The sequence below is a fragment of the Podarcis liolepis genome (genome assembly GCF_965112155.1).
Source record: "Podarcis liolepis genome assembly, chromosome: 14".
NCBI classification, from domain to species: Eukaryota; Metazoa; Chordata; class Lepidosauria; order Squamata; family Lacertidae; genus Podarcis; species Podarcis liolepis.
The window spans coordinates 13,419,032-13,443,688 of record NC_139569.1 but is presented as its reverse complement, the minus strand read 5'-3'; the positions used below and the strand labels follow the sequence as shown (position 1 = coordinate 13,443,688).

At 44.0% G+C, this 24,657-nt stretch overlaps 2 protein-coding genes across 5 annotated transcripts in view; both read left to right on the top strand.

The window, feature by feature from the left end:
- PRKAR1B (protein kinase cAMP-dependent type I regulatory subunit beta) overlaps positions 1-24,657 on the top strand; it is a 539,030-nt gene that overhangs the window by 189,017 nt on the left and 325,356 nt on the right. The window lies entirely within an intron of this gene.
- The window catches only part of PDGFA (platelet derived growth factor subunit A), a 63,629-nt gene that overhangs the window by 32,872 nt on the left and 6,100 nt on the right, over positions 1-24,657 (top strand). For 2 of the 3 annotated variants that reach the window (XM_083474563.1, XM_083474562.1), the window contains exons 3-4: positions 6,963-7,067; positions 8,529-8,716. In XM_083474563.1, the coding sequence (XP_083330689.1) occupies positions 6,963-7,067; positions 8,529-8,716 (293 nt within the window). Of the gene's footprint in view, positions 1-6,962; positions 7,068-8,528; positions 9,071-9,700; positions 24,146-24,657 lie in introns of those variants that run through there. The other variant, XR_014518927.1, reaches the window with a different exon arrangement.

Genomic DNA, 24,657 nt, shown 5'->3' with positions numbered 1-24,657 from the left:
AATGCCAACGCTGATAGAGATGCTGTTGTTTCAGCGGAGAGGGCATTACACAACACTGGGGCCACTGATGAGAAAGCCCTGCTTCTGTGTTAACCACAAGCAGATAATAATAAGGCTGTGACAAAACCACCTGGGTTGCATTAGCCAGTCATATTGCCCTTAGCAGGCAGTGTAGAGCAGGGGTAGGCAACCTAAGGCCGGGGGCCGGATGCGGCCCAATCGCCTTCTCAATCCAGCCTGTGGACAGTCTGGGAATCAGGGTGTTTTTACATGAGTAGACTGTGTCCTTTTATCTAAAATGCGTCTCTGGGTTATTTGTGGGGCATAGAAATTTGTGCATACCCCCCCCCCCAATATAGTCTGGCCTACATGGTCTAAGGGGCGGTGGACTGGCCCACGGCTGGAAAAGGTTGCTGACCCCTGGAGTAGAGGAAGACTGTTTTTCAGGTACCCTACTCCAGAGTTACTTACGGCTTTGTATGCAAGTAGCAGAATCTTAAAACTGGGATTGATGGCTAAGAGGCAGCCAGTGTTGATTCCAAAATGATTGCAAATATCCTCTTCTGTACTTAACTGAATTGTGCTAAAAGTATCTGCTGTCCTCCAGTCCTTCATTGTATTCTTCTGAGCCTAGAAGGCTTAACAATTTGCTCAACATTGGAGGCTGAAATGTGGAACAACCTGAATGGTTCTACAGAACCATTTTTATTAAGCACAGCCTGTCAAAGACCAGCATTGCAGTATCAAACACTGAGGCGTGCCTGGATTTCAGTTCAGTGATATGGACCAGTGGAAAGATGCATGGCTACTTAGAATTTTATCTGTTTGAACTGGGTTCAATAAGCTTTGGCTGGGATCCAAATTGCCCTCTATGATTGCTGAATATACTTCTGTGCATCTTGGAACTAATGAACACCACTCATGAGGGTGGTAGGACAAATGTGGGTGCGATCTCATTCATGGGAGTGGAGAAAGTAATCATCTTGTGAGGATCAAATATATAGCCCACTTTCAAGGCTATATTGCAAGGAAACACACCAGTGGATTTTGGTGATTGTGTTTCATGCATCATAAAAATGTTGTTAGGTTTCAAACCTCAGAGCCCATTTAATTGTATATAAAAAGTCCTGGATGTGTAGAGAGAGTGAGTTGGCCACAAATATTGAAGCTCCTGAAACAAGAAGGGCGGCCCCACTCATTCCTAAAAGGGTGTTGCTGCCTCTGAAATCTGCCTCAAGTGACCCCGGATGTGTGCTGATAAGAGTTTGTTTGTTCAACACTTTCCTTGATAACTGTACATTGGATAAATGCACACTTCCGCACTGCTATTAACTGTTTGTTTTGGAGAGGGCCCATAACTCAGAGGTAGAGCCACATGTGGGCATGTAGAAGGTCCATAGTTTAAAATCTCATTGGCTGGAAAAGCAGGAACTTTCAAATGCATACACACCATATCCTTAACAAACTACATTGCCCAGAATTCTTGGGGGAGGATGTGCTTTAAAGGTATAGCGTCCCATCTTCATATATTTATGCACTTCCTCAGTTCCAGGAGTAGCATTATGGGGTTAAGTTGTCTTTCAGATCAGAGGAAACCCTCAGGACTTAAAAGTGACCTTGGGGACAGATGTAGGGCAGATGAAAGGAAGCATTTCTTTGCGGAACACATAGTTAAACTATGGAATTTGCTCCCACTGGTCACTACCTTGCATGACTTTAAAAGTGGGTAAGTCATGAAAGCACGCCAGTGAAAGTAGATAAATAGGTACCTCTGCAGCAGGAAGTTAAACAGCATTTCCTTGCGCTCTGGTTTCCATCATGGTGCCCTGTTGTGCCAGAAGCAGTTTAGTCCTGCTGGCCACATGACCTGGAAAGCTTTCTGTGGACAAATGCCGTCTCCCTCGGCCTGAAAGCAAGATGAGCGCCACAACCCCATAGTTGCATTTGACTGGACTTAACTGTCCAGGGGTCCTTTACCTTTTTTACCTTTACCAATGGCCATTGGTCATTATGGTTACTAAACACGATGGCTTGTGTATTATTTCCCTAGGGTACCAGTCGCTGGGGGGCAACAGTAGGAGAATGCTGCTGCAGTGATGTTCTGCTTCACGGGCTTCCCATGGGCATCTGGTTAGCCTCTGTGAGAACAGAATGTCAGGCTAGATGTAGATGAGCCTTCCCTATAAGAAAGACAGTCTTACCCATCTAATCTACATTAAAGAGACAAGAAAAAAATTCACACTTTTAATGCAGTATTTCTGACTTGCCCTTCCAAAAGGAAGACCAGAGTGTTTTGTGCCGCTCACAGAACAATAAAAAATAGGAATCTCGTGTAAAACAGCGTAACATGCTGTAATTGTGCCACTAAGTTCCATAAAACCCAGCTTTTATGGAGAGTTGTATGCAAATACCTGTCTAAACAAGTACATTTGCAGGCTGGCATCTCTTGGGAGGGATTGCCACGAACACCCTGTTCTTCTGTGAAGTTTACCTTATGCTGCTGATGGAAGCAGGAACAAGGCCGAATCCGTAGGCTTTCATGGCTCTGTGTGCTTTCATATGGAAGTTGGCATTTCCTACATTATGGACAGGTTGCATAAGAGCCTTGCAAATAAGCCTGCAAAAGTTAGTTGCCCATAGAAATGTTTACTAGCCAGCCTGTCTTAGCATATCTGTGGCACATCAGTGACCTAGTAGTCCAAAACATCTCCTTCATAGGCTTTTAAGCAGAGGTTGAATGGTCATCTTTTACTTTAGCTGATGCTTTAGCGGAGATTCCTGAATTGCAGGGCATTGGTTGTTGCCTTAAACCTAAATTTATTGTGACATAAATAAATGGGGTATCCTCAGGAGTGTAAAGTATTCTGATCAGTTGACTGGTATCAATGATCACGAGTGTGCGTATGGGTGGTAGAGTAAATTGTGCAGGTGAAAGGCCACACAATAACAGATAATAATAATTTTTATTTATACCCCGCCCTCCCCAGCCAAGGCTGGGCTCAGGGCGGCTAGCAAGCAATAATAAAAACAAGTTGAATGAATACAACTTAAAAACAAGATTAAAATACAACACTAAAATATTAAAATGCAGCCTCATCACAGGAGAAGAAAGGAAAAAGAAAGAAGAAAGGGGGGAGGGAATAAAACTGGCTCTTGTTCAGAGGGCCTTTTCGGTAGTGGCGCCCACCATGTAGAATGTCAAGGAAATAAACAACTATCTGACTTTTAGAAGACATCTGAAGGCAACCCTGTTTAGGGAAGTTTTTAATGTTTGACCGTGTTTTTAATATTCTGTTGGGAGCGGCCCAGAATGGCTCGGGAAACCCAGCCAGATGGGTGGGGTCTAAATAATAAATTATTCTTATTCTTGTTCATATGATTGCGACTGTGTGGAGAGGGAGAAGAAGTTGTGCTTCCTGGCCTCACCTTCTTTGTCCATATATTCGGGGAAGTGTCTATATAAATTAGACCCTGTTGCATGTTCATAGGCTTACTCCATGATTTTCACTTTTCCCCCTGGGGGTGGGGTGGCGGCTGTGAGAGCACATGAGAGCACTGACAGAGCCAGAAGATGCACCCTATCTACTAGGCAATTGCATAGAGGTGCACAGAATATCCCCAAACAGCTACAATCTCATACCCCCCCCCAACCTCCATGCAAAAACATGGGCAGGGGATAGAATGTTCTCTCTGTTGTGTATTTCTCTGTTAAACCGGCTCTTGGCGCCCGTTCGGTCAGTTCCTGCGTGGAGCTAAACCAACGTGGTGCACCGCTTTAGCTCTACGCAGGGACTGACTTCCGGTACGCAGCCACAGCTTCCTATTGGCTGCAGGAAGCTCCGGAAGCCAGCGGAGAAAGATCGGTGGGCGTGTGTATGCTCACACGCACAGGTGATTCAGCCCACCGGCGGAAAAGTATGCTGACCCCTGGTTTAGAGCATCTTCTTCACAATTAGCTATTAGGTAGAAGCAAACCTACTTCCACCTTCCAGTGTTATAAAAGCAACATAAAATGTGGTACCTCGGGTTACATACGCTTCAGGTTACAGACTCCGCTAACCCCGAAATAGTACCTCAGGTTAAGTACTTTGCTTCAGGATGAGAACAGAAATCGTGCTCCGGTGGTGCGGCAGCAGCAGGAGGCCCCATTAGCTAAAGTGTTGCTTCAGGTTAAGAACAGTTTCAGGTTAAGAACGGACCTCCAGAACGAATTAAGTACTTAACCCAAGGTACCACTGTATAAAAACATGAATAACAATAAAATTCAAAAATCAATTAGATAATCTCAGTGGATTTGTAACTGGCTGACTGACCGAACCCAAAGGGTGCTCATCAATGGTTCCTCTTCATCCTGAAGAAGAGTGACTAGTGGGGTGCCACAGGGTTCTGTCTTGGGCCCGGTCTTATTCAACATCTTTATCAACGACTTGGATGATGGACTCAAGGGCATCCTGATCAAATTTGCAGATGACACCAAACTAGGAGGGGTGGCTAACACCCCAGAAGACAGGATCACACTTCAAAACGACCTTGACAGATTAGAAAACTGGGCCAAAACAAACAAGATGAATTTTAACAGGGAGAAATGTAAAGTATTGCACTTGAGCAAAAAAAATGAGAGGCACAAATACAAGATGGGTGACACCTGGCTTGAGAGCAGTACATGTGAAAAGGATCTAGGAGTCTTGGTTGACCACAAACTTGACATGAGCCAACAGTGTGACGCGGCAGCTAAAAAAGCCAATGCAATTCTGGGCCTCATCAATAGGAGTATAGCATTTAGATCAAGGGAAGTAATAGTGCCACTGTATTCTGCTCTGGTCAGACCTCACCTGGAGTACTGTGTCCAGTTCTGGGCACCACAATTCAAGAAGGACACTGACAAACTGGAACGTGTCCAGAGGAGGGCAACCAAAATGGTCAAAGGCCTGGAAACGATGCCTTATGAGGAACGGCTAAGGGAGCTGGGCATGTTTAGCCTGGAGAAGAGGAGGTTAAGGGGTGATATGATAGCCATGTTCAAATATATAAAAGGATGTCACATAGAGGAGGGAGAAAGGTTGTTTTCTGCTGCTCCAGAGAAGCGGACACGGAGCAATGGAGCCAAACTACAAGAAAGAAGATTCCACCTAAACATTAGGAAGAACTTCCTGACAGTAAGAGCTGTTCGACAGTGGAATTTGCTGCCAAGGAGTGTGGTGGAGTCTCCTACTTTGGAGGTCTTTAAGCAGAGGCTTGACAACCATATGTCAGGAGTGCTCTGATGGTGTTTCCTGCTTGGCAGGGGGTTGGACTCGATGGCCCTTGTGGTCTCTTCCAACTCTATGATTCTATGATTGTATGATCCCCAGGGCTAGCTGGCTGAATTGGTCCTACTTGGGCCAGCGAGGAGACCAGGGGAGAATTAGCTGTGGGGTCTTAGAGTGGATCTTCATAAAAGGGGAGCAGGAGGGAAGAGAAGGGAAATAAAAGATCAAGCTGAATGAAAGGCCAGGCGGAATAGCTCTGTCTTACAGGCCCGATGGAAGGAGGTTAAATCCTGCAGGGCCCTAGTCTCATGGGACAAGGAAAGCAAAGGAGTGATGCTCTGCTACGGTGAGCCAGAGCATAGGTTCCTGGAGAGCCCTTTGCAAATGCTTTGCTGCTCGCTGGTCTGCTAGGAATAAGGTTTGGCATTGCACGCTGTAGGAATCCAGGCTCGTGGTTTAGGTCTCTCCAGACTAACCGCAAACTGAAAAACAGGAAATAGGTAGGCACGGCAGCAAAGATGACCTGGGGAGGATCAAAGCAGCTGCAAGCACATTTCTGGAAGCTGGCGCATTTGCGCCAAGCCAAGGCTTGTCTTAGTGTGACATATGGCCCAGGCCTTTCCTTCCGTTGCTAGTGGAATGCTCGCCCCAGGGAGGCCTGCCTGGTGCCTTCCTTATAAACCTTTAGATGGCAGGTGAAAAGGTTCCTCTTCAACCAGGCCTTTGGCTGATTAATATCTTATTTTATTCAAAATGTGGTTGTGAGAAGGAGGGTTATTGCTTTGTTTTTATTCTGCATTTTGTGTTTTTATATTGTATTTTTATGCCGCGTACCTCCCTGAGATCTGTGGGTGAAGGATGGTATGCAAATTTAATAAATAATAGTAAAAATTATTATTATTAATAATAAGTGCTTCTTTCCAGTGTAGCACCTTTTCAGTGGTAGCCGGTTAAGATATGACTGTTTCATAGGGTACTTGAGCCCGCACAAAATTGCTTGCCCTGTGGTCTTGTTTATGTTTTCAGGTTGTCATTTTTGACTTTTATGTTTTAATTTTTATTGTTTTTAATGCAACTTGGCATACTACAGGTGAGTATGAATCCTTCTCGTAGCAAAACAGATACAGTGCCCAATATTCAGCCATTCTAGAAAGAAAAAAAAGGTGATTCTGATTGGAGCTTGAGAGTTTATTCATTATGGAAATAATCTCTGGCCTCCAGGCCTGAATTGCATCCTGAAGTTTTGTGGTTAGAGCAGTTAATTTTGCTTCCCTTAGTTTGGAATTTGACTCCCAAGTACTTTGCAAATAATCTGTTTCTTGCCTGTAGACATAAAATAGGTTTCCTGATATTTCTTGGAAAGGTATGTGTTAGATTTTTTTTTTTTTTTTTTACATAATGGCGTTTATTGCCGCTAAGCCACTTCCCGAACGGTAGAGCTGGAAGGGAGAGGTATAAATGATGTATATAAAACAAATAATTTCAAGGATGTTTTCCTAGGAAAGTGGTTCTTGTTTCTGGCATAGAATGGCTCTTTTAAAGTGGATGTGTGTAAGAGACTTAATGAAGGCTTAATCTAATGTTGGTTAATGTATTGCTCCTTTGTAATTGGAAAAATATATATTCAAATGAAGTAGGTTCTTTTAAATAAATAAATAATAACCAAATATATAATAACAAACAGGGCTGACTGTTTGGTTGTGTTGTTTTTAGGATATGATGATCCGTCAGAGACAAACTTGATACCGCACAGCATTCACTCTGTCAAACACGGGCAAGAAAATCGTCCCAGACCTATTCGCAGAAAAAGAAGTGTTGGTAAGGAATGGGAAAACCAAACCTATATTTTTTAAAAAATATGCCACGAGGCTGGGATGGAAGGACTGGTCCTGAAAAATGAGTCTTTTTTTAAGGGCAGAAAGAAAAATGACCTTATAAACCAGGCATAGGCAAACTCGGCCCTCCAGATGTTTTGAGACTACAATTCCCATCATCCCTGACCACTGGTCCTGTTAGCTAGGGATGATGGGAGTTGTAGTCCCAAAACATCTGGAGGGCCGAGTTTGCCCGTGCCTGTTATAAACCCAAGGAGGACACCCCCACCCCCAATACACTTTTTAATTATTATTTTCTGCTCTTTTGCACAAGTCAGTCAACTTCTAGTGGGGTAGCTCATCCAGAAAATTATTTCTTTTGCTGCAGGATGCTCATGTGGAAATGTGAGTTTGGAAATGCAGTGCAGTGTCTGTTCCTTTCAGTTGTTTTCAGGTGAGGCGCCGGCCACAGACTGGTGCAACCCTGAGATCACATTGGGAAGAGTTAATTAAATAATGGAAAGCCTAAGGTCTAAGCTAATGCCCAACGCAGCCTTCAACTTAACAAAATGTATCATACACAGCCTTTAACTTAACAAAATGTATCATACAAACTGCGGAGCTGGGAGGAAGTCGCTGCAATTTATTTTAAAATATTACATCAATCTTCACCCTAATAAACAGTGCTCTTAATAGTAATGTTCTGGCAGAAGCAAGGGTGTTGGAATTAAATGGGTACTAATTGACCTTAAACAGCGGTGTTTTATGAACGTGCATTGTTACAACCTGCTTGCTCTGAAGATACCCTCTGCCAGATCAAATATAATATCTGAACTATCTGAACAGAAGGCTGCTTTTAAAACAGAGCAGAATTGCTGTCGTCTGGAGCCTGTTTTGCTATCAGGTAGACCTAGATTGCTTCCTAGGAGTGCCCACTGAAAGCTGCACTGCTTTTGCTTTTTATTTTTGCATTTATTGTTCCTTAGTCATTGTGGACTGTGTGCTGCTTGCTTATTTATTTATTTGAAATACCCCCCCCCCCTTTAAGCCAAAACGCAGAGCTTCATCTCAGCTAGGCTGGTGTGTTATTTCAGGTGTGATCAGAAGGCAGAAATACGGTGACAATCATTTATATCTCACACAGGACAAGAAGAATAGACTCCCTAGAGTCCCATGGTGGACTTTGGAGAGATCTCCTTGGTTAGAGGATATTCTTGCATGCTATCTGTACAGTGTGCCAGTATATCCTTTCGTTCATGATGTCCTGAATGCCCTTATGGGTGAAGAATGCAAGGACATCCCAATATGCTTGCAACGGTTCTTGTTTATTATATATTGCAAGAGCAGAGAGAGGGTTTTCCCCTAGCATTGCCACACGCAGACAGGGGGTCCGGCACACAGCTAGCAGGCTTGTTTCAAAGCAGAGGCCATCGCTTATCTGGGTACACCATTTCCCCCTCTGCAGAGGAAGCCATTCCTGCCGTCTGCAAAACGCGAACCGTTATATACGAGATACCTCGGAGTCAGATCGACCCGACGTCTGCTAACTTTCTGATATGGCCGCCGTGCGTGGAGGTGAAGCGTTGCACGGGCTGTTGCAACACCAGCAGTGTGAAATGCCAGCCGTCACGGATACACCACAGAAGCGTCAAGGTGAGGAGAAATGGAACACAGGTGCAGCGGGTGTGGGTGGGTGGGTATTTTGAGGGAAGAGGTGGTTTAGCATTTTGTTCGGATTCTGTTGTTTTCATTTTTCTTGCCTTGGCAGACAAGGGAGGTTATTCGGTTGTTTCTGTTTTGATTTTGGTTATGTATTCTGTGATTTTATCCCATGAACCCGCTCCCCCGAGACCTGCCTGTATAGGGCAGTATACAAATTGAATAATATTTTTTTAAAATCATCATCATCATCCCTCAGTGTGAATTCCTATTGGCTCTCACTTGGTTACACCTTTGCTCAGCCTTTCTTATCCTGGGTACAGTTGTACCTTGGTTCTTGAACGTACAGTGGTACCTCGGGTTAAGTACTTAATTCGTTCTGGAGGTCCGTATTAACCTGAAACTGTTCTTAACCTGAAGCACCATTTTAGCTAATAATAATAATAATAATAATAATAATAATAATAATAATAATAATTTATTCTTTATACCCCGCCCATCTGGCTGGGTTTCCCCAGCCACTCTGGGCGGCTTCCAAAAGAATATTAAAATACTGTGATACATCAAACATTAAAAGCTTCCCTAAACAGGGCTGCCTTCAGATGTCTTCTAAAAGTCTGGTAGTTGTTGTTCTCTTTGACATCTGGTGGGAGGGCGTTCCACAGGGAGGGCGCCACTACCGAGAAGGCCCTCTGCCTGGTTCCCTGTAATTTGGCTTCTCGCAGTGAGGGAACCGCCAGAAGACCCTCGGTGCTGGACCTCAGTGTCCGGGTAGAACAATGGGGGTGGAGACGCTTCTTCAGGTATACTGGAGGCCTCCCGCTTATGGGGCCTCCCGCTGCCGCTGCACCACTAGAGCACGATTTCTGTTCTCATCCTGAAGCAAAGTTCTTAACCTGAAGCACTGTTTCTGGGTTAGCGGAGTCTGTAACCTGAAGCGTATGTAACCCGAGGTACCACTGTAATCCGTTCCGGAAGTCCGTTCAACTTCCGAAAATGTTGGAAAACCAAGGCATGGCTTCCAATTGGCTGCAGGAACTTTCTGCACTCAATGGGAAGCCGCGTTGGACGTTCAGCTTCCAAAAAACATTTGCAAACTGAAACACTCACTTCCGGGTTTGCGGTGTTCGGGAGCCAAGATGTTTGAGTACCAAGGCGTTTGAGAACCAAGGTGCTACTGTACTTGCAGCTGATTTCAGACTGCAAGTCTCATCACCCTTTGTTGGTATGGCCAGTAGTGGTACTAAATGACTGGATGACACCTAAATTGGGGGAAGCTTCCTTTTAGTTAAACTTTATTATTCTTCCTGGAAGTGCACTGCAAGCAGTGCTGATGGTAAACACTTTAAAGAATAGCTAAGTGAATTAGCTGTTGTGGTGATAAATGGGGGCTCTTGCACACTTCCACTAGAGATTTGCTCCGATTCAGTGTTAAAAGAGTGGGATTTCCAGGGTAAAGTGGTGGAGCAAATGGAAAGCCACTTAGAAACATGCCTAGAAAGTACGGAACGAGCAGAAAGCCACTCGAGCCCATGCTTCCTAAGTGGGGGACAAACGAAGTGTGGACAAGCTCTGAGTGTAGTGACTTTCGGTGTGCAATGCTTTTGTTTCTCTCCCATTATAAGCAAGAGCAAACTGGCCCATTTAGCTGTTTACAACCTATGATGCTGCTTTATGCTGAGGGCTCATCCACATTTGAGTTGGGATAGCTCAGTCAGTAGAGCATCAGAATCTTAATCTGGATGGCCCTTGTGGTCCCTTCCAACAATTTGGTTTGTCCTGCCATTTCCCCCCAGGAAAATACACTGCTTACCGCTGAATTGGAGTAAACATCAATTGGTTTTTCTGTCTGATGGACATTGGTTCCAATACAGTGGGTTTTCCTAGAGAAAGCAGTGGGAGAAACAAAAAAAACCTTTCGGACCCAGTTTTCTAGACACAGGACAAGTGTCAGTGTAAACAAGCCCTTAGTCATCAGGCCCTTTGCCTTTCTGGCTTAGTGGTTCTCCAGGTTTTCAAACAAGGCTCTCCAAGCTCTTCCTGAGGACATTTTGCATTCAAACATTGTGTTCCACCCGAAGTTACTACCTTTTAGAGAAACCCTGAAAATTAAAACATCCATGCTCACACTGCGAGTGTGGCCTGGAACACACTAAACAATCCTTTGCCTTTTTGCAAGGAAGTATGTAAAGAATGAAGTGGCGCAGATTAGGGGTGGTGTTTTGTTTAAAAAATAAAATAATTTTTTCTTTTGTTTTATCCCCCTCTGGGGTCAGTTATGACCCCAAATGTGTAGGAATGCTAAATAGCATTAACAAGCAAACAGGCCTGATTATGCCTTTCCCACAAACTCCCACAGCTTTGTTCTTGATTTTAAATGATAAAATGACTCAGGGGACATTTTGAATGTAAAAATCCTTGTACAGTCATGTTTCCTTAATTAAATATTATGTAGGCTAAATTGGGCTTTTATTTGTGGAAATACAGTGCTTTTGATCTGCTGGTGGGAGGGAAATGTGTTTCATATATTCTCATCTCCTGGGATTTGAGATTCCTTATGGCTTGATTCCACATTTACTCATTAGGCGAAATCCATTTTTTCTGCTTGCCACAATCTATCAAACAGACATTTTGGAAAAGGAGTGGTATTTGTTTGTTAGGTTGGGCTTGGTCCCCCTGTTAACTGTATGCTGGTTCAAATCAGCAGCACCCATTTGCCAATGCATCTGCAACACACACACACACACACACACACACACCCCTTCCAACTTCACAATTCTATGATTCCATGAAAAGTAAAATACATAAACAACAAATTCAGGAGACTCCTCCCAAGACCTGGGCAAATAGATAAAAGCTATGCAAAGAAAGTATTCATTCAAATATATTTTGAATACCGGTGTTGTTTTGTATGAAAGAGAATAGGAAGAGGTTTGTATCAACTTTATTAATCTAATCTGCACATTTTAAGTATCAGCACATGTATAGTTAGTGCACCTCATTGGGTCAGCAACAAGTCTAGGCTCTTTGGGTTTATGAATGAGGAAAACTGGTCATTGATGGGAGCTATTATGTATATGTTTTGTGCAGACGTATAGCTGAAGAAATGAATAATGCGAAATAGATAAGTCCCGGTAATCTGTATTATATATCAGAGAAGCAAATTTCGTACAGTAGTAAGTTCCTGTGAAAGAGCTTTATCAATGGGGAAGGAAGTTTTTTAACACGGAAAGCTCCTGTAAAAATATCAAGATAAAATTTCGTTGGAGCAAATGTTATTGTAGTAATTGATAAGATATTGCCTGCCTGGGTTGTTTGTCTTTTTTTGCTGTGCAAATAGGTAGGCTTTTCAGCTGGCACTGATAACTCCTTTATTTAAAATGGGTGCCAAGATTTCAATATGATAGAATGCACCTCCGCACAATAATGTTCCCTGTACATAGAAAGCCATTATGTCAGGAAGGAGACCGGGTTGCTGTGTTGTCTCATTAGAAGTGTGGACTGCCTTATACGGAGTCACCCCACTGGTCCATCTACAGGAGCATCTGAACCTCTGGCTAGCAGCAGCAGCAGCTGTCCATGGTCCTGGGCACTTGCTCCCCGAGATCATTTTTTTTAGCTGGAGACATCTGTAATTGAACTTCCCTGGTTAATAGCTCATAAAATATAGCTATCTCACCTGCCCACACATACTTGGGTTTCCTTTCGTAATAGCCTGGAGATTGCTATCGTCTGATTACTTTCTTTTATCTTCTGCTTGCTTTATTACATTTGTATAAGTTCTTTGGGCGATTTCCATTAAAAGAACCCCCCACCCAAATACAATTTGCGATTAAAAACACCAAAACAAAGCAAATCAATCTATTAAAACCATAACATTAATATGTATTTTAATTAATTGATTGGGATTATATGAAAACTACTGTTCTTAGCCGCTCTGAGCCTGTCTTCGGCTGGGGAGGGCGGGATATAAATAAAATATTATTATTATTATAATTGAAATTCCAGATGAAGCAAGCAATCAGCTAAACATTCAAAAGTAACAATCCAAATTTGTTGTTGTTCATTCGTCATATAAATACTTCCGTGGTCCTCTTAATAACCCTGTCCTAAATCTTCATTTCACTCTGAAAGTCTAAGGTGAAAAGATATGTATTTACTCACCTCTGCTGAAGAGGCCATATGCATCTCCTGCAGGACAAAATTCCATAGGCTGGGGGGGGGGGTTGTACTCAGGAGACCCTATCCTGTCCTGTCCTATAACTTGTGTTGATAAGCAGCGCTGGCAGTTAAGTAAGTGGAAGAACCTATAGAAGGGCTTCTGGAGAAGATTCGAAATACCTGGGCAGGTGTGTCTGGGAGAAAGCAACGCTACTTTGCAACTAAGGTAGCACAGCACCACATCGATCCAAATGCATCTTCCAACTCAGCAATTCTGCGATTCTCTCTCGCCCACTTGTGCTAATCTTAAATTGAAAACAATTCACTTTGGGAAAGGGCGCAGTGCAGTTTTGATATTCAGATGTTGTTGCCGCACGCAAGCTTCATCAGGCTTCCCGGAACCAATTCTATTTTCAAGTGAGTCCTTAAATACATATATATGGCTCCTCAATACACTTGGCAAACATTAATTTTAAAAGCAAAGGAGGATCGGAGACAAATCTAATTAACCTGCAGCCTCAAGAACAAACACAGCTGTTTAGCAAACATGAGCTGCCTGCTGCTGCAGTATTTATGGTGGATGGAGATTGCGTTGCTCCTTCTGATGCGGAGAGATGATTGGGGTCCTCAAAGGTAACTCTGCACTGCAGATAAGCCTGGAAGCGGTTTTGACTTGCCAGAGTTGACTGGTTAGCTCTGAGCATCATTTAACTTGGGCCTCCTTGAGGCATTTGGGGGCAGTTGCTCGGGGTGGGGGAGGCCGGAGGTGCTTGCTGAAGTTGCAGTGTGCCACGAAAATGCTTAGAGCAGGGGGCGCCAGCTAGGAGTCAGTGGGTGCCATGATGCTTGGGAAAGTTTCACTGGTGCCCTGGACTCTTGAGTTTTCTTTCTTCTCTTAAAAAGTAAGTCTCTAGCTGTCCTAGAAAGAAAGTTATGGGGTGAATTGTGCCGGTGCCTTCAAAGCAATTTCTGTGAAAGGAGAGTGTGTTGCAGCCACCTTGTATATTTTTCCAGGTACTGAGGAATGCTCCCTGTTGCTATTAGACAGCATCCATGTCTGTCTGTCTGTCTGTCTGTCTGTCTCTCTTTCTTTCTCTCTCTCTCTCTCTCTCTCTCTCTCTCTGTGTGTGTGTGTGTGTGTCAGTGCCAAATTTACATATAAACTAAACAAGCTGTAGCTTAGGGCCCCACTCTCTTGGGGGCTGCAAAAACATTTAAAGGAAAAAAATTGGATGTACATTTCCAAAATATAAGATCAAAAACAAATAAAATAAAACCTACACACAGCAACAGTATTTTGTGTTGTGTTGGTTCCTATAATGTAATTAGATCCATAAATTACCACATAGCATATATTCAACACAAAAAACAGTGACAATTTGTTGTTGACAAAGGACAGCTGGACATATAAAGGGCCCCATTACCTTCAGTAGCTTACGGCCTCATTAAACCTAAATCCAGCCCTGGTGTGTGTGTGTGTAGTCAATAAAGTGTGGTCTCCACGATCAGGACCAGCAGGCCAAAGCTCACTTCCCATGGTAAGGTTTGTGTTCTGCCACACCCATCAATTATTTTGCACTAATTTTTGACTGTCACCCGCAGCACGCTCTCAAAAATTGAAATGTGCCCATTGGGCCAAAAAGGTTGGTGACCCCTGGGCTTGAGAACGGAAACGCAGGCATTTAGAACCAGATCACTCGAGTGCTATAGCCAAGAATTTCCTGGGTCCTGGGAAATCATGTGGTTCTGGGAAGCAATAGCAGCTTTGCTTCGAAGCATCTTCCCGGTTAGTCATAGGTGAGCATTTGTTACCTGACGCATGGGTCAGCATTAATACACAACTTGCTCTGGCTCATGATGGCAGAGCATGAATTTCCCCAACAGTAGAAAAAGGGAAACATGCAAAAAGCTGGTCCTAAAAGGTCTACATTGGCTCTTTGTATGTTTCCAAGCACAATTCAAAGTGCTGGTGCTGTCCTTTAAAACCCTAAATGGCTTCAGCCCTTTGTACCTGAAGGAGTGTCTGGAACCCACATCGTTCAGTCCGGACACTGATGTCCAGCTCTGGAAACACACCTTGGAAAAACCCTTTCAAAAACCATCAGCACTTACTAGACTTCCTCCAACCCTCCACAGACCTCAAAGGTTGGTGCAAAGGCTCGTGGGATTGCAATGGAAAAGGCTCATGGGATTGCTTGAAGCTGTTTTCACACTGTTTGCGGGCCACTTCAGGGTTTGATTTATTTTGTGGCAGTGCGCATGTGCGTGGTCGCCCATGACTCGAACACACCGCACGGGGAGTTGCCTGTAAAATCTTTTAAAGCCCCCTTTTGTTTGTACAGTTCTTTGGATTTGAATCATCGCTGCTCTTGAGAAACTGGATAATTCTTATCTGCTGGTGTTAGCCGCTTAGATTAACAAGTGACATCACGTTGTGACCCATGCCCACTGTTTTTTAAATGTTGTGCTCCAGAGGTCTTGAGAAAATCCTCCCCCTTCAAAACGTTAATTAAAAACGAGGAGTCGCTTCGGAGCAGTGTGTTCTTTGTAGAGGAGGGCTGCCTGACCCCCACCACACCACACCAGTAGTCTCCAAACAAGAAAATCCATATTTATTTCCTCCTGCGTCAGATGTACTCTCTTTCTCTCTTTGATATAATTAATTGTTTCTCAAGCTCTTGGGAATTCCCATGTTGCGGAGATGAATGGCTTGAGTGTATCATAATCCAGAAGATCCTCTTTGGGGGTCACACGGAAGGTGGCGAGGGCTGGAGGATAGGATCTGTTTTGCTTATTCCCAGAACGGAGTTGAGAGGCTCCCTTGTTCTGCTTCCATGATGTCAAGCTTATGTAAAAGGCCCCCTTTTGGGGTTGACACTGAAAAAGACCTCCATTTCTCACCCGTGCTTTATTGACAAGATGGTGAGATCATCGCGCCTTCCCTAATAAGCCCCCTCTGACTGCAAGTTTATCCAGTTAGTGGAGAGGTCACTGTGTAGGATGCAAGAACAGCAGAGGCCAAGAGACTGACGAGAGCATTGGGAAGTCAAATGCACTGCCTGTCTTGAGCCAGGGACATGGTGCTAGCCTCTCCTCCGTAGGCTGGTTGCTGGAGAATGCTGCCAAATGAGCAGGATCAACTGCCCTAGAAAGCTGGATTGTATTGCTCCAGTATCATAATATTCATCTCAGATGGTACATGCATGGTGAATGGGCCAGGTCATGCAGCTGGAACTAGTGGAGGGGGAAGAATAGTTCTTTGCATTCCTTATTTAATGCCCCATTTGTGAATGCTTTAAAATTATTATTATTATTATTATTGCTGTCATGGTGGCTCCATGTTGATGTCACGCCGTTCCGCTGGTGGTGATGTTCTGATTGGCCTTTTCTGTGTAGCAGTCAAAATCGCAGCTGTCCATTCCATACCTTGCTCTGTTCCAGTCCTTTGCCAATGTTAGCATCCAACAAAATTACTTTTTTAAGAGCAACTGTACCCTGCTTTTCACAAGACACCCACTGCCTACAGGCTTACAGTCTTCAGAAGAAGAAAAAGGAAAGCATGGCACGCAAGGGAAGAGGGACAGGGAGGGAAGAGGAAGATGAAAATCAAGCTCAGGCGCTGCTTTCTAAACAGTTGCTTCTATAAAGACCAGCTGGCACACATTCAGGGGCAGATGGGGCCTGATGGAGCTGGGCTTCCAGCAAAGCTGGTAAAATGAGCCCTGCTTCCTGTCTCCCCCACTGAGGCAGTCTGATGCTCTCACAGCACAGCCGATAGAGTGAGTGGTAATAATTAGACATTTCTTTTTTAATCAACTATTCTTAAGGTTCATCACACCACATCAGGAAGCGCAATTAGCTTTAGCCAAATCGTATCTTGATTTCCTGGTTCCTTATATAGTCTGCCTGGTTGACTGCCTGTTCTGGAGTGTTACCTTTTCTGGAGTATTAATCTGGTTTCATGCCGTTGCATTTTTAAAAAAGAAATATTTTAAAGGATTTTAGCCTAATCCTAAAAAGTCAGTCATGTTGATTCCCACCTTGACTTCCCATATTTCAGAATAATTCCAGTGTCATGGAATTCTACTCAACATTGATCCAGAGGAGAACTCCAGTGTATAGTTAGCAGAATAAACACGTTGCAGGATTCCCCCAAAATGGACCAGAGGCAATTGTGTTTCATCCAGCAGAGCCTTACTGCTACTGAAGGCAAATGGTCACAAATCCCATACAGTCAGGATTGGCACTGTCCATAAGAAATCCAGTTGCAGCAGACTTAACTTAAACTTACAATAAGTAAGTTTGAGCATGTCTCTGAACAAAAAAAGAAAACAAAAAGATTTGGTTACACACCAGCAACATTCAGTTTGCTTCCTGGACTTCTTCCACACCAAAGAATCGCCAAACTGAAACATCTAAATCATGTACTATCAATCTGCACCTTTACTCACACATTCCAGCAATCTTCCCCTTCCCTCCCATATTCGTACGGAGTCCAGTAGCCTTTAAATGTTAACTTCTACTGAATTAAGTGCATGGTGTAGCCGTTGCTGTGCCTTGTGTGAAGTGCAGTAGTATTGAACCCATCTTGGCATTAGGCTGCTGGTGACTAAACAAATGAATGCCTTCCATTTACCAAATTGCCCTTTTGTAATTTGATCTCCACATATCTTCTCTGTCCACCCGGACAGCCTTTCTCCCTTGTCATGTAGTTAAGAAGATGCTGTCTTCTGTTCGGCGTTTCCAGTAGGATGGATGAATGTTGTAAATCCACTTTGCCTTCCAAAAAGCCCCATCCATTAATTCCTTTCCCCTGAAGCATAATCCAGCTATCGCTTCTTGAGCCACTTTGTGCAAACATTCTTGGTCTCTCAGCTGTCACTTTTCTGTCCTGCTGGCTTTTGTGTTGTCTATTTAAACCCCAACAGAATGCCAGACCTGTATCCCAGCGCTCTAGCCTGACCCTTGCGGCCCTTTGGGGATATGGACCACTTCCATCGGCCGTCATTCCATCGCACTGTTGCTAATCCACTTGAGAGCTGCGGCAAATAAATGTCCTTTGAGAAACGTGACTCCCGTTCCAAAAGGCATTCCATCATGTGGGAGCTCTTCAAGAATTTTTTTCTTTTTTCTTTTTAATGACTAGTGAAAAGTTTATGCAGAAAGTTCTCCCCGCAACTAATTTTTACATTATTAAACAAGACCTGCCAATATATAACATGGATTCTTTTTGACGGATTTGAAATATTTTTAAAAATCTATCTGGAGATAAAGAGAAAAGTTTTTGTGCAGAAAATAATAATAGGGGATCAGCAGCATTTGAAATTTGCCAGGTGCATTTTGAACCTGGCTATTGGTTGCGGGTGGCGCTGTGGGTTAAACCACAGAGCCTAGGGCTTGCTGATCAGAAGGTTGGCGGTTCGAATCCCCACAACGGGGTGAGCTCCCATTGCTCAGTCCCTGCTCCTGCCAACCTAGCAGTTCGAAAGCACATCAAAGTGCAAGTAGATAAATAGGTACTGCTCCGGCGGGAAGGTAAACGGCGATTTCGTGTGCTGCTCTGGTTCGCCAGAAGTGGCTTAGTCATGCTGGCCACATGACCCGGAAGCTGTACGCCGGCTCCCTCAGCCAGTAAAGCGAGATGAGCGTCGCAACCCCAGAGGTGGTCACGACTGGACCTAATGGTCAGGGGTCCCTTTACCTTTTATTGGTCACTTGTGACCAAAGGAATATGCCCAGGTGCCAGGATGGCGTCTGATGTCTCCACCATCTGGAGGTGTGTGCCTGGGGATCTGTGGATCTTGACTGTTTTTATGCATTAGCAACGAACCCTGTAGAAATGTATCCATGATTTTTTTTTTATCTCCGCAACCAGAACGAATTTCAGGAACCAAAAAGTCATATTGAAAAACACAACTTTCAAGCTGCTTGGCTCCCAAATGGCTACTGGGTGTTTTGTTTTGGCGACTGTAACGCCAGTTGAAGGAGCCATTTGGCCACCTAGCTTATATATCTGACTTATATATACTTATATATACACCTACATATCGCCTCATAAACATCTCAGCAAACCCAGTTTCGGATTTCCTACAAATCAGCACACTCTCCAGACCTTATTTAGCCAAGCCCAATGCTACAAACAGCACACAGAGAAATCAAAGAGGCTGGTTTGATGGGCAATGCAAGGATGCAGAGAGAGATCTGCTAAGGGCTATTAGAATCTATCGGGGAAAACCTTCTGAAATCAACAAGGAAAACATGGGAAGGAGCAGAGCAGCATGCAAGAAAATTCTTGAGAACAAAAAGGCAAGCTTTGTGAGAAGCCAATGGCAAGAACTAGGATGGGCAGTGGCCCAGCAAAGAGAGGACAAGTTTTGGCTTTTGGTGTCTTGGAGCATGAAAGAATCGAGACCAACACTAGATGCCACCATATTGGCACAATGTTGGGTGGTTTACTATGCTGATTTTTTTTGGAGGACAGGGCAATCATTTGATGCCGAGGTGACCATCGATCAGCCACCTGAAGTGGAATACCTGAAAGCCGAGCATGTCTGTGTAGCTCAATGTCAGAGTATTTGCTTTGCATGCAGAAGTTCCCCGGGTTCAACCCCTGTCATCTCCAGGTGGGGCTGGGAGAGATAATGTGCATGAAATCCTGGAAAGCTGCTGCCAGCCAGTGTAGACAGTACTGAGCTAGGTGGAACAATGGACTAACTACATGTAAGACAGCTGTGTTCCTGTGCCCCTTGTTTGTTTGCTTTTAAAATAATTTTTATTAAAGGTTTTCTTAGTTTACAAAAGCACATGCATTGTCTCTTTTCCCAGGTTGTCTTTTCTACAGATCAGTTACATTTGTTGTGAGACATTACTTGGGTCAAACATTTATAGAGTTGACTGTACCTGCTAATTGACTCAGTACTATCATTACGGAATCCCCAAACACTTTGTTATCATACGTGTATAGTATGCTTAGCTTGAGGAGTATGTGTGCTCTTGGTTTATAGTTTATCTGCGCTGGGGAATTTTTTTTTTATTACAGTTTATTTCTGACACATGTAATTTTCCCCATTGCTGATTCATTCCAATGTCTGAAATAAGTGCAGCCAATATGAAAGTTGTTCCATTATTGCTGGCGTTCTTGTCTGTATCTTTGATTACAAAGGTCTTAATCTGTGTTTTGTTGTTGTGAATGCGACCGGCTTAGTCATCCTTTGATGCCGGGTGACTCAGATTTGCCATACGTTTTCCTTCAAACTTTGCACTTGGTTAGAATTTAGACCATGCCAGAGGAGGCTCGGAGCGTATTGCTTCAACCCATGGGTGACCTTTTGAGCAAAGCATTCTTACGAGTCGTAGCCTGCTGTAAATCTATCTTGGTGGAAAACTGTCAGTCTTGGAAAATGTTGCAAATGCGAACGTTTCAGACATGACGTCTGTGGACAAAAAAACGGTGGCCAGTGCTAACCCTAGAAAGATCTTCACCTCCCAAAGCATCTGCGATAACTTCTAATTATTTATCTTATTTATCTGTGATAAATTGTGTCATCTCACTATATACAAGTTGTACAAGTGACAATAAAGTATTTCAACTTGCTTGAACCTCTAAGAAATAAATTTAGGGATCTTTCCCCCCTGTCCTTCAGATGCCTTGACATGGTAACTCTTACGTTCTAATGAAAAAAAATATTTTGGGTACTATGAATTAATTCCATAGAGATTTTGGATTAGTGGAAATATCATGCTTTGGTACAGGAAGTAGAAGGGCTCAGCAGGGCTCATGCCTTGCATGTAGAACAGAGATATGGGATTTATGGCTTTCCAGATGCTGTTGGGCTTCAACCACCAATTAGACTCAGCCACCATTACCAATAGTTGGAGAGCACCAAATGATTTCTGGTAGCCAGGCTGGAAAAGACTTCACCTGAGATCTTGGACATCTGGTGCGAGGCAATGCAGACAATACCGAGGGGTGGTGGCTAGATGGAAAACTGGGCTATAGGAAGCTGGACTCATCATGTGCTCTCAAAGGAATAATGCAATGTGCTTCTCAACTCGGATGAATAGCATGTTCTAGCTGTTGAGCATGTGTGCAGCTGTATACTTCGTCAGACCCTGCTCTCCTGGGTGCTCTGACAACTCTCTTCTTACAGGACAGTCCTGTTTTTTGTTCCTTGGAAGAGTTTTTTGCCATGTCAGTGCAAAAAATATAAACAGAAAATCTAGAATATGCAGGACATAAATCACTTCCATAACCTGCTTATTTACCTGTTGTTCGCTTTAAAATATGGAACAAATGAACTTCAAAAAACTGCTGATTGTAAGGTTGCACAGTCAATCCATGTTACCGAAGTCTCTTGACAGCCAAAGGACTAGATTTGGGTTGACATTGTCCTCAGTCCCCTCAGTCCCTGGGGCAAAATGAGAGTGCCTGAAAGACCTACGAATTGTCTTGTGACTTTGTCTGATTGCAAATCTTGATGGCTACGATGGATGGCAGCGTGCCTCTGAATAGCAGTCTCTGGGGAACAACAACAGAGGAGTCCTGCCCTTGGGCTTCCCAGAGGTATCTGATTATCCACTGTGGGAAACAGGATGTTGGACTAGATAAACCTTTGGTCTGATCTAGCAGGACTCTTGTTCTTATTTTTAGTGCCTTGTAGTCCACAGATGCCAGGAATTAGCTTGATAGGCTCATAACTCACCCTGGGACTTTGTTGTCTTCCATTCTCCACATACACCCCTTCTCCTAGTTCAGTTGGAAATGGACTTCCTGGATATGCCAGATTGGTTGATCTGTGAGTCTTGTCTTTTGGGTAGGAGGTTCTGGCGAGATGGCCTTTAAGATCCTTCCAGCTCTTTTGGGGAAGCCCTGTTAACATGACGGGCTGTATTTTTGTCCTTTCATAAAATGTTCTTTGCTGGTTTCTCTTCGCCCCACTTCTTTGGCTGCTGCTGGATACTCTGAGGCCACAGTGAGGCTTTGCAGGCAAAAGCAATGCCTCTCTGTGCCATTGGCTTGCCTGCTCTGATGTCACAGCAAGCCTAGGATTAGATAGTTCAGTGCTGGTGCCAGTGTGGTGTAGTGGTTAGGAGCGGTAGATTAGTAATCTGGTGAACCGGGTTCGCATCTCCACTCCTCCACATGCAGCTGCTGGGTGACCTTGGGCTAGTCACACTTCTCTGAAGTCTCTCAGCCCCACTCACCTCACAGAGTGTTTGTTGTGGGGGAGGAAGGGAAAAGGAGAATGTTAGCTGCTTTGAGACTCCTTCGGGTAGTGACAAAGTGGGATATCAAATCCAAACTATTCTTCTTCTGCTGCTGCTAAGTTGGGAGAATTTGAATCCAGAGGCGTAGAGGCGACATTTTTTAAATTAACCGCCTCTCTGCCAGTTATCAGAGGGTGGCAGGACTACAGGGAGACACACACTGGCCTCTGCCATCAGCCAGGGTGCCAAGACTGCACCCCAGAGCAAAATATCATGGGAAAGGGGAGACCAACTTGGCCATGAAGGAGCAGCTGTGCTAATGTTGGCTCTCCTCTCTCCCTACCCTCATTCCTTTTCATTGCCTCTGTTTAGTGATCCTGTGGGCTGTCTTGTCTTTTAATACCACAGTGCTTAAAAAATAAAAATAAATCAGGTGCTTTATCAGTGTTAAATATTAATAGTTGTGGTAGTAGCTGCAGTCGATGATGACAACGTAATAATAATAGCTGCCCGAGACAGAGATCTTTCAAACCGAAACAGGGGTTTGGGAGACTTTTGTTGACGTTTTGCTGCTTTGTAATACGGGCTGGCAGAAATGATCAAAGGGGGTTTGCATACCGGCAGGGCTTTTGTTGGCAAAGGAAGAGGAACAAGCCAGAGGGGAAGGGCTCCCGAGCTCTAATAGCTAGAGGAGGAGCCCCTGCCTGCGTGAGAGCAATAGACTCCGGCTTCCCTCCTGCCAAGGGAGTAGGTGAAATTCTTCTCGAAAAGAAAGGCAGCATCTTTCATCAGCCGGAAGTTATCCAAGAGAGTTGGACAAGCATTTATAATATGAGTGGCTCCTGGCCAAATACTACTCAGACCTGGGTTCCCAGCATAGCATGACTTCCCTTGTGGGCTTGCTTGTTTTAAAATGCCCTGCTTTTGCATCTGGGGTATTTTGGCAGGCGTGCCTGTTTGTGTTTTATACTTTTTTTTGGAAACAAACGAAGAAGGCACCACCGGTCCTTATAACAGAAGGTCCCGAAATGTAGACTCGCTTGAAACTTGGTAGATGGGAAGCCAACAATATTTTATTCTTACCTCTTGGAAAGACAGCAGAAATGTAAACCACTGAGGCCCAGAGAATAAGACCTTTAGCAATTCTTTCTTTCTTTCTTTTTACCTTAAGCAATAAAATAGGAATGTAAATACCGTTGGGTGTTTACGATCTGATTACTGTGAATGAGACTATTGCCATGGTTTCATCTGAACCGTTCAATGCTCTGAGACCCTTCAGGATGAAAGGTGGTCTAAACGTGCAAAATCAATGAATGAATGAATACACTAAAGTGTGGGATGTTGGGGAGGGGACACCCACTCCTTAAATATTATTCAATATTTGTGGATGTTTCCTGACTGCGGAGCCATCTTCAAGGCCTTTTGCTGCCTGAGAGAAAGGCCCCATCTGCACTATGCATTAAAAGCACTGTGGTACCACTTTAAAGAGCAATGGCTTCCCCAAAGAATCCTGGGAAATGGAGTTTGTTAAGGATGCTGAGAGTTGCTAGGATACCCCTATTCCCCTCAAAAATTTCAGAGCTGTGTAACAATCAACTCCTCTTCCCATGGAATTCTGGGAACTGTACCTCTGTGAGGGAAACAGGGGGTCTCTTAGCAACTCTCAGCAGCCTTAACGAACTCCATTTCCCAAGATTCTTCGTGGGAAGCCATGTCTGCTAAAAGTGGTATCATAGTGTTTTGATAGCGTAGATGGGGCCAGAGATGGGCACCCCCAATTCCATGTACAGTGGTACCTTGGTTCTCAAACTTAACCCGTTCCAGAAGTCCGTTCCAAAACCAAAACGCACTTTCCCCTAGAAAGTAATGCAAAATGGATTAATCTGGTGCAGACTTTTAAAAACAAACCCTAAAACAGCAATTTAACATGAATTTTACTACCTAACGAGACTATTGATCCATAAAATGAAAGCAATAAACAATGTACTGCAGTCACACAATCATTCAGTCAATCAGTAGCTGAACTGGGTTCCACACAGTCACAAAAAACAAAAAGAGTCGCAAAAACATAAACACAAAATAAATAGCAAAAACAGACCTCAGCATAACACTCAAAACGGAAGTGTGGCACTCAAATCAGAAGCGTAACACTCAAAACGGAGCACGTTCGGCTTCCGAAAAGGGTTTGCAAACTGGAACACTTACTTCTGGGTTTGCAGTGTTTGGGTTCCAAGTTGTTTGAGTACCAAGATGCTGGAGAACCGAGGTATCATTGTACAGAAGTTAACTGGCCTGGGAGTCAAACCTTACTTTATGCCTGGCTACAGAGCAGGAGCCTCCACTGTACCTGAGGACACTAAACTAGGGCACAGGGTGCAGGATAGGTCCCACATGGCACAAAACGCAGCATCCCAACCCATCACCTCTCTTTGCTGCCCCAAACGCTGTAGCCACCCCCAATCTTCCTGATGATGATGCTGGGCCTGTTTGAATGGACAGTTCACCTGTAGGAATGGCACAGGCAGACAGATTTGGATTTGAGGAACAGCAGCTTTTAGGAGACAAAA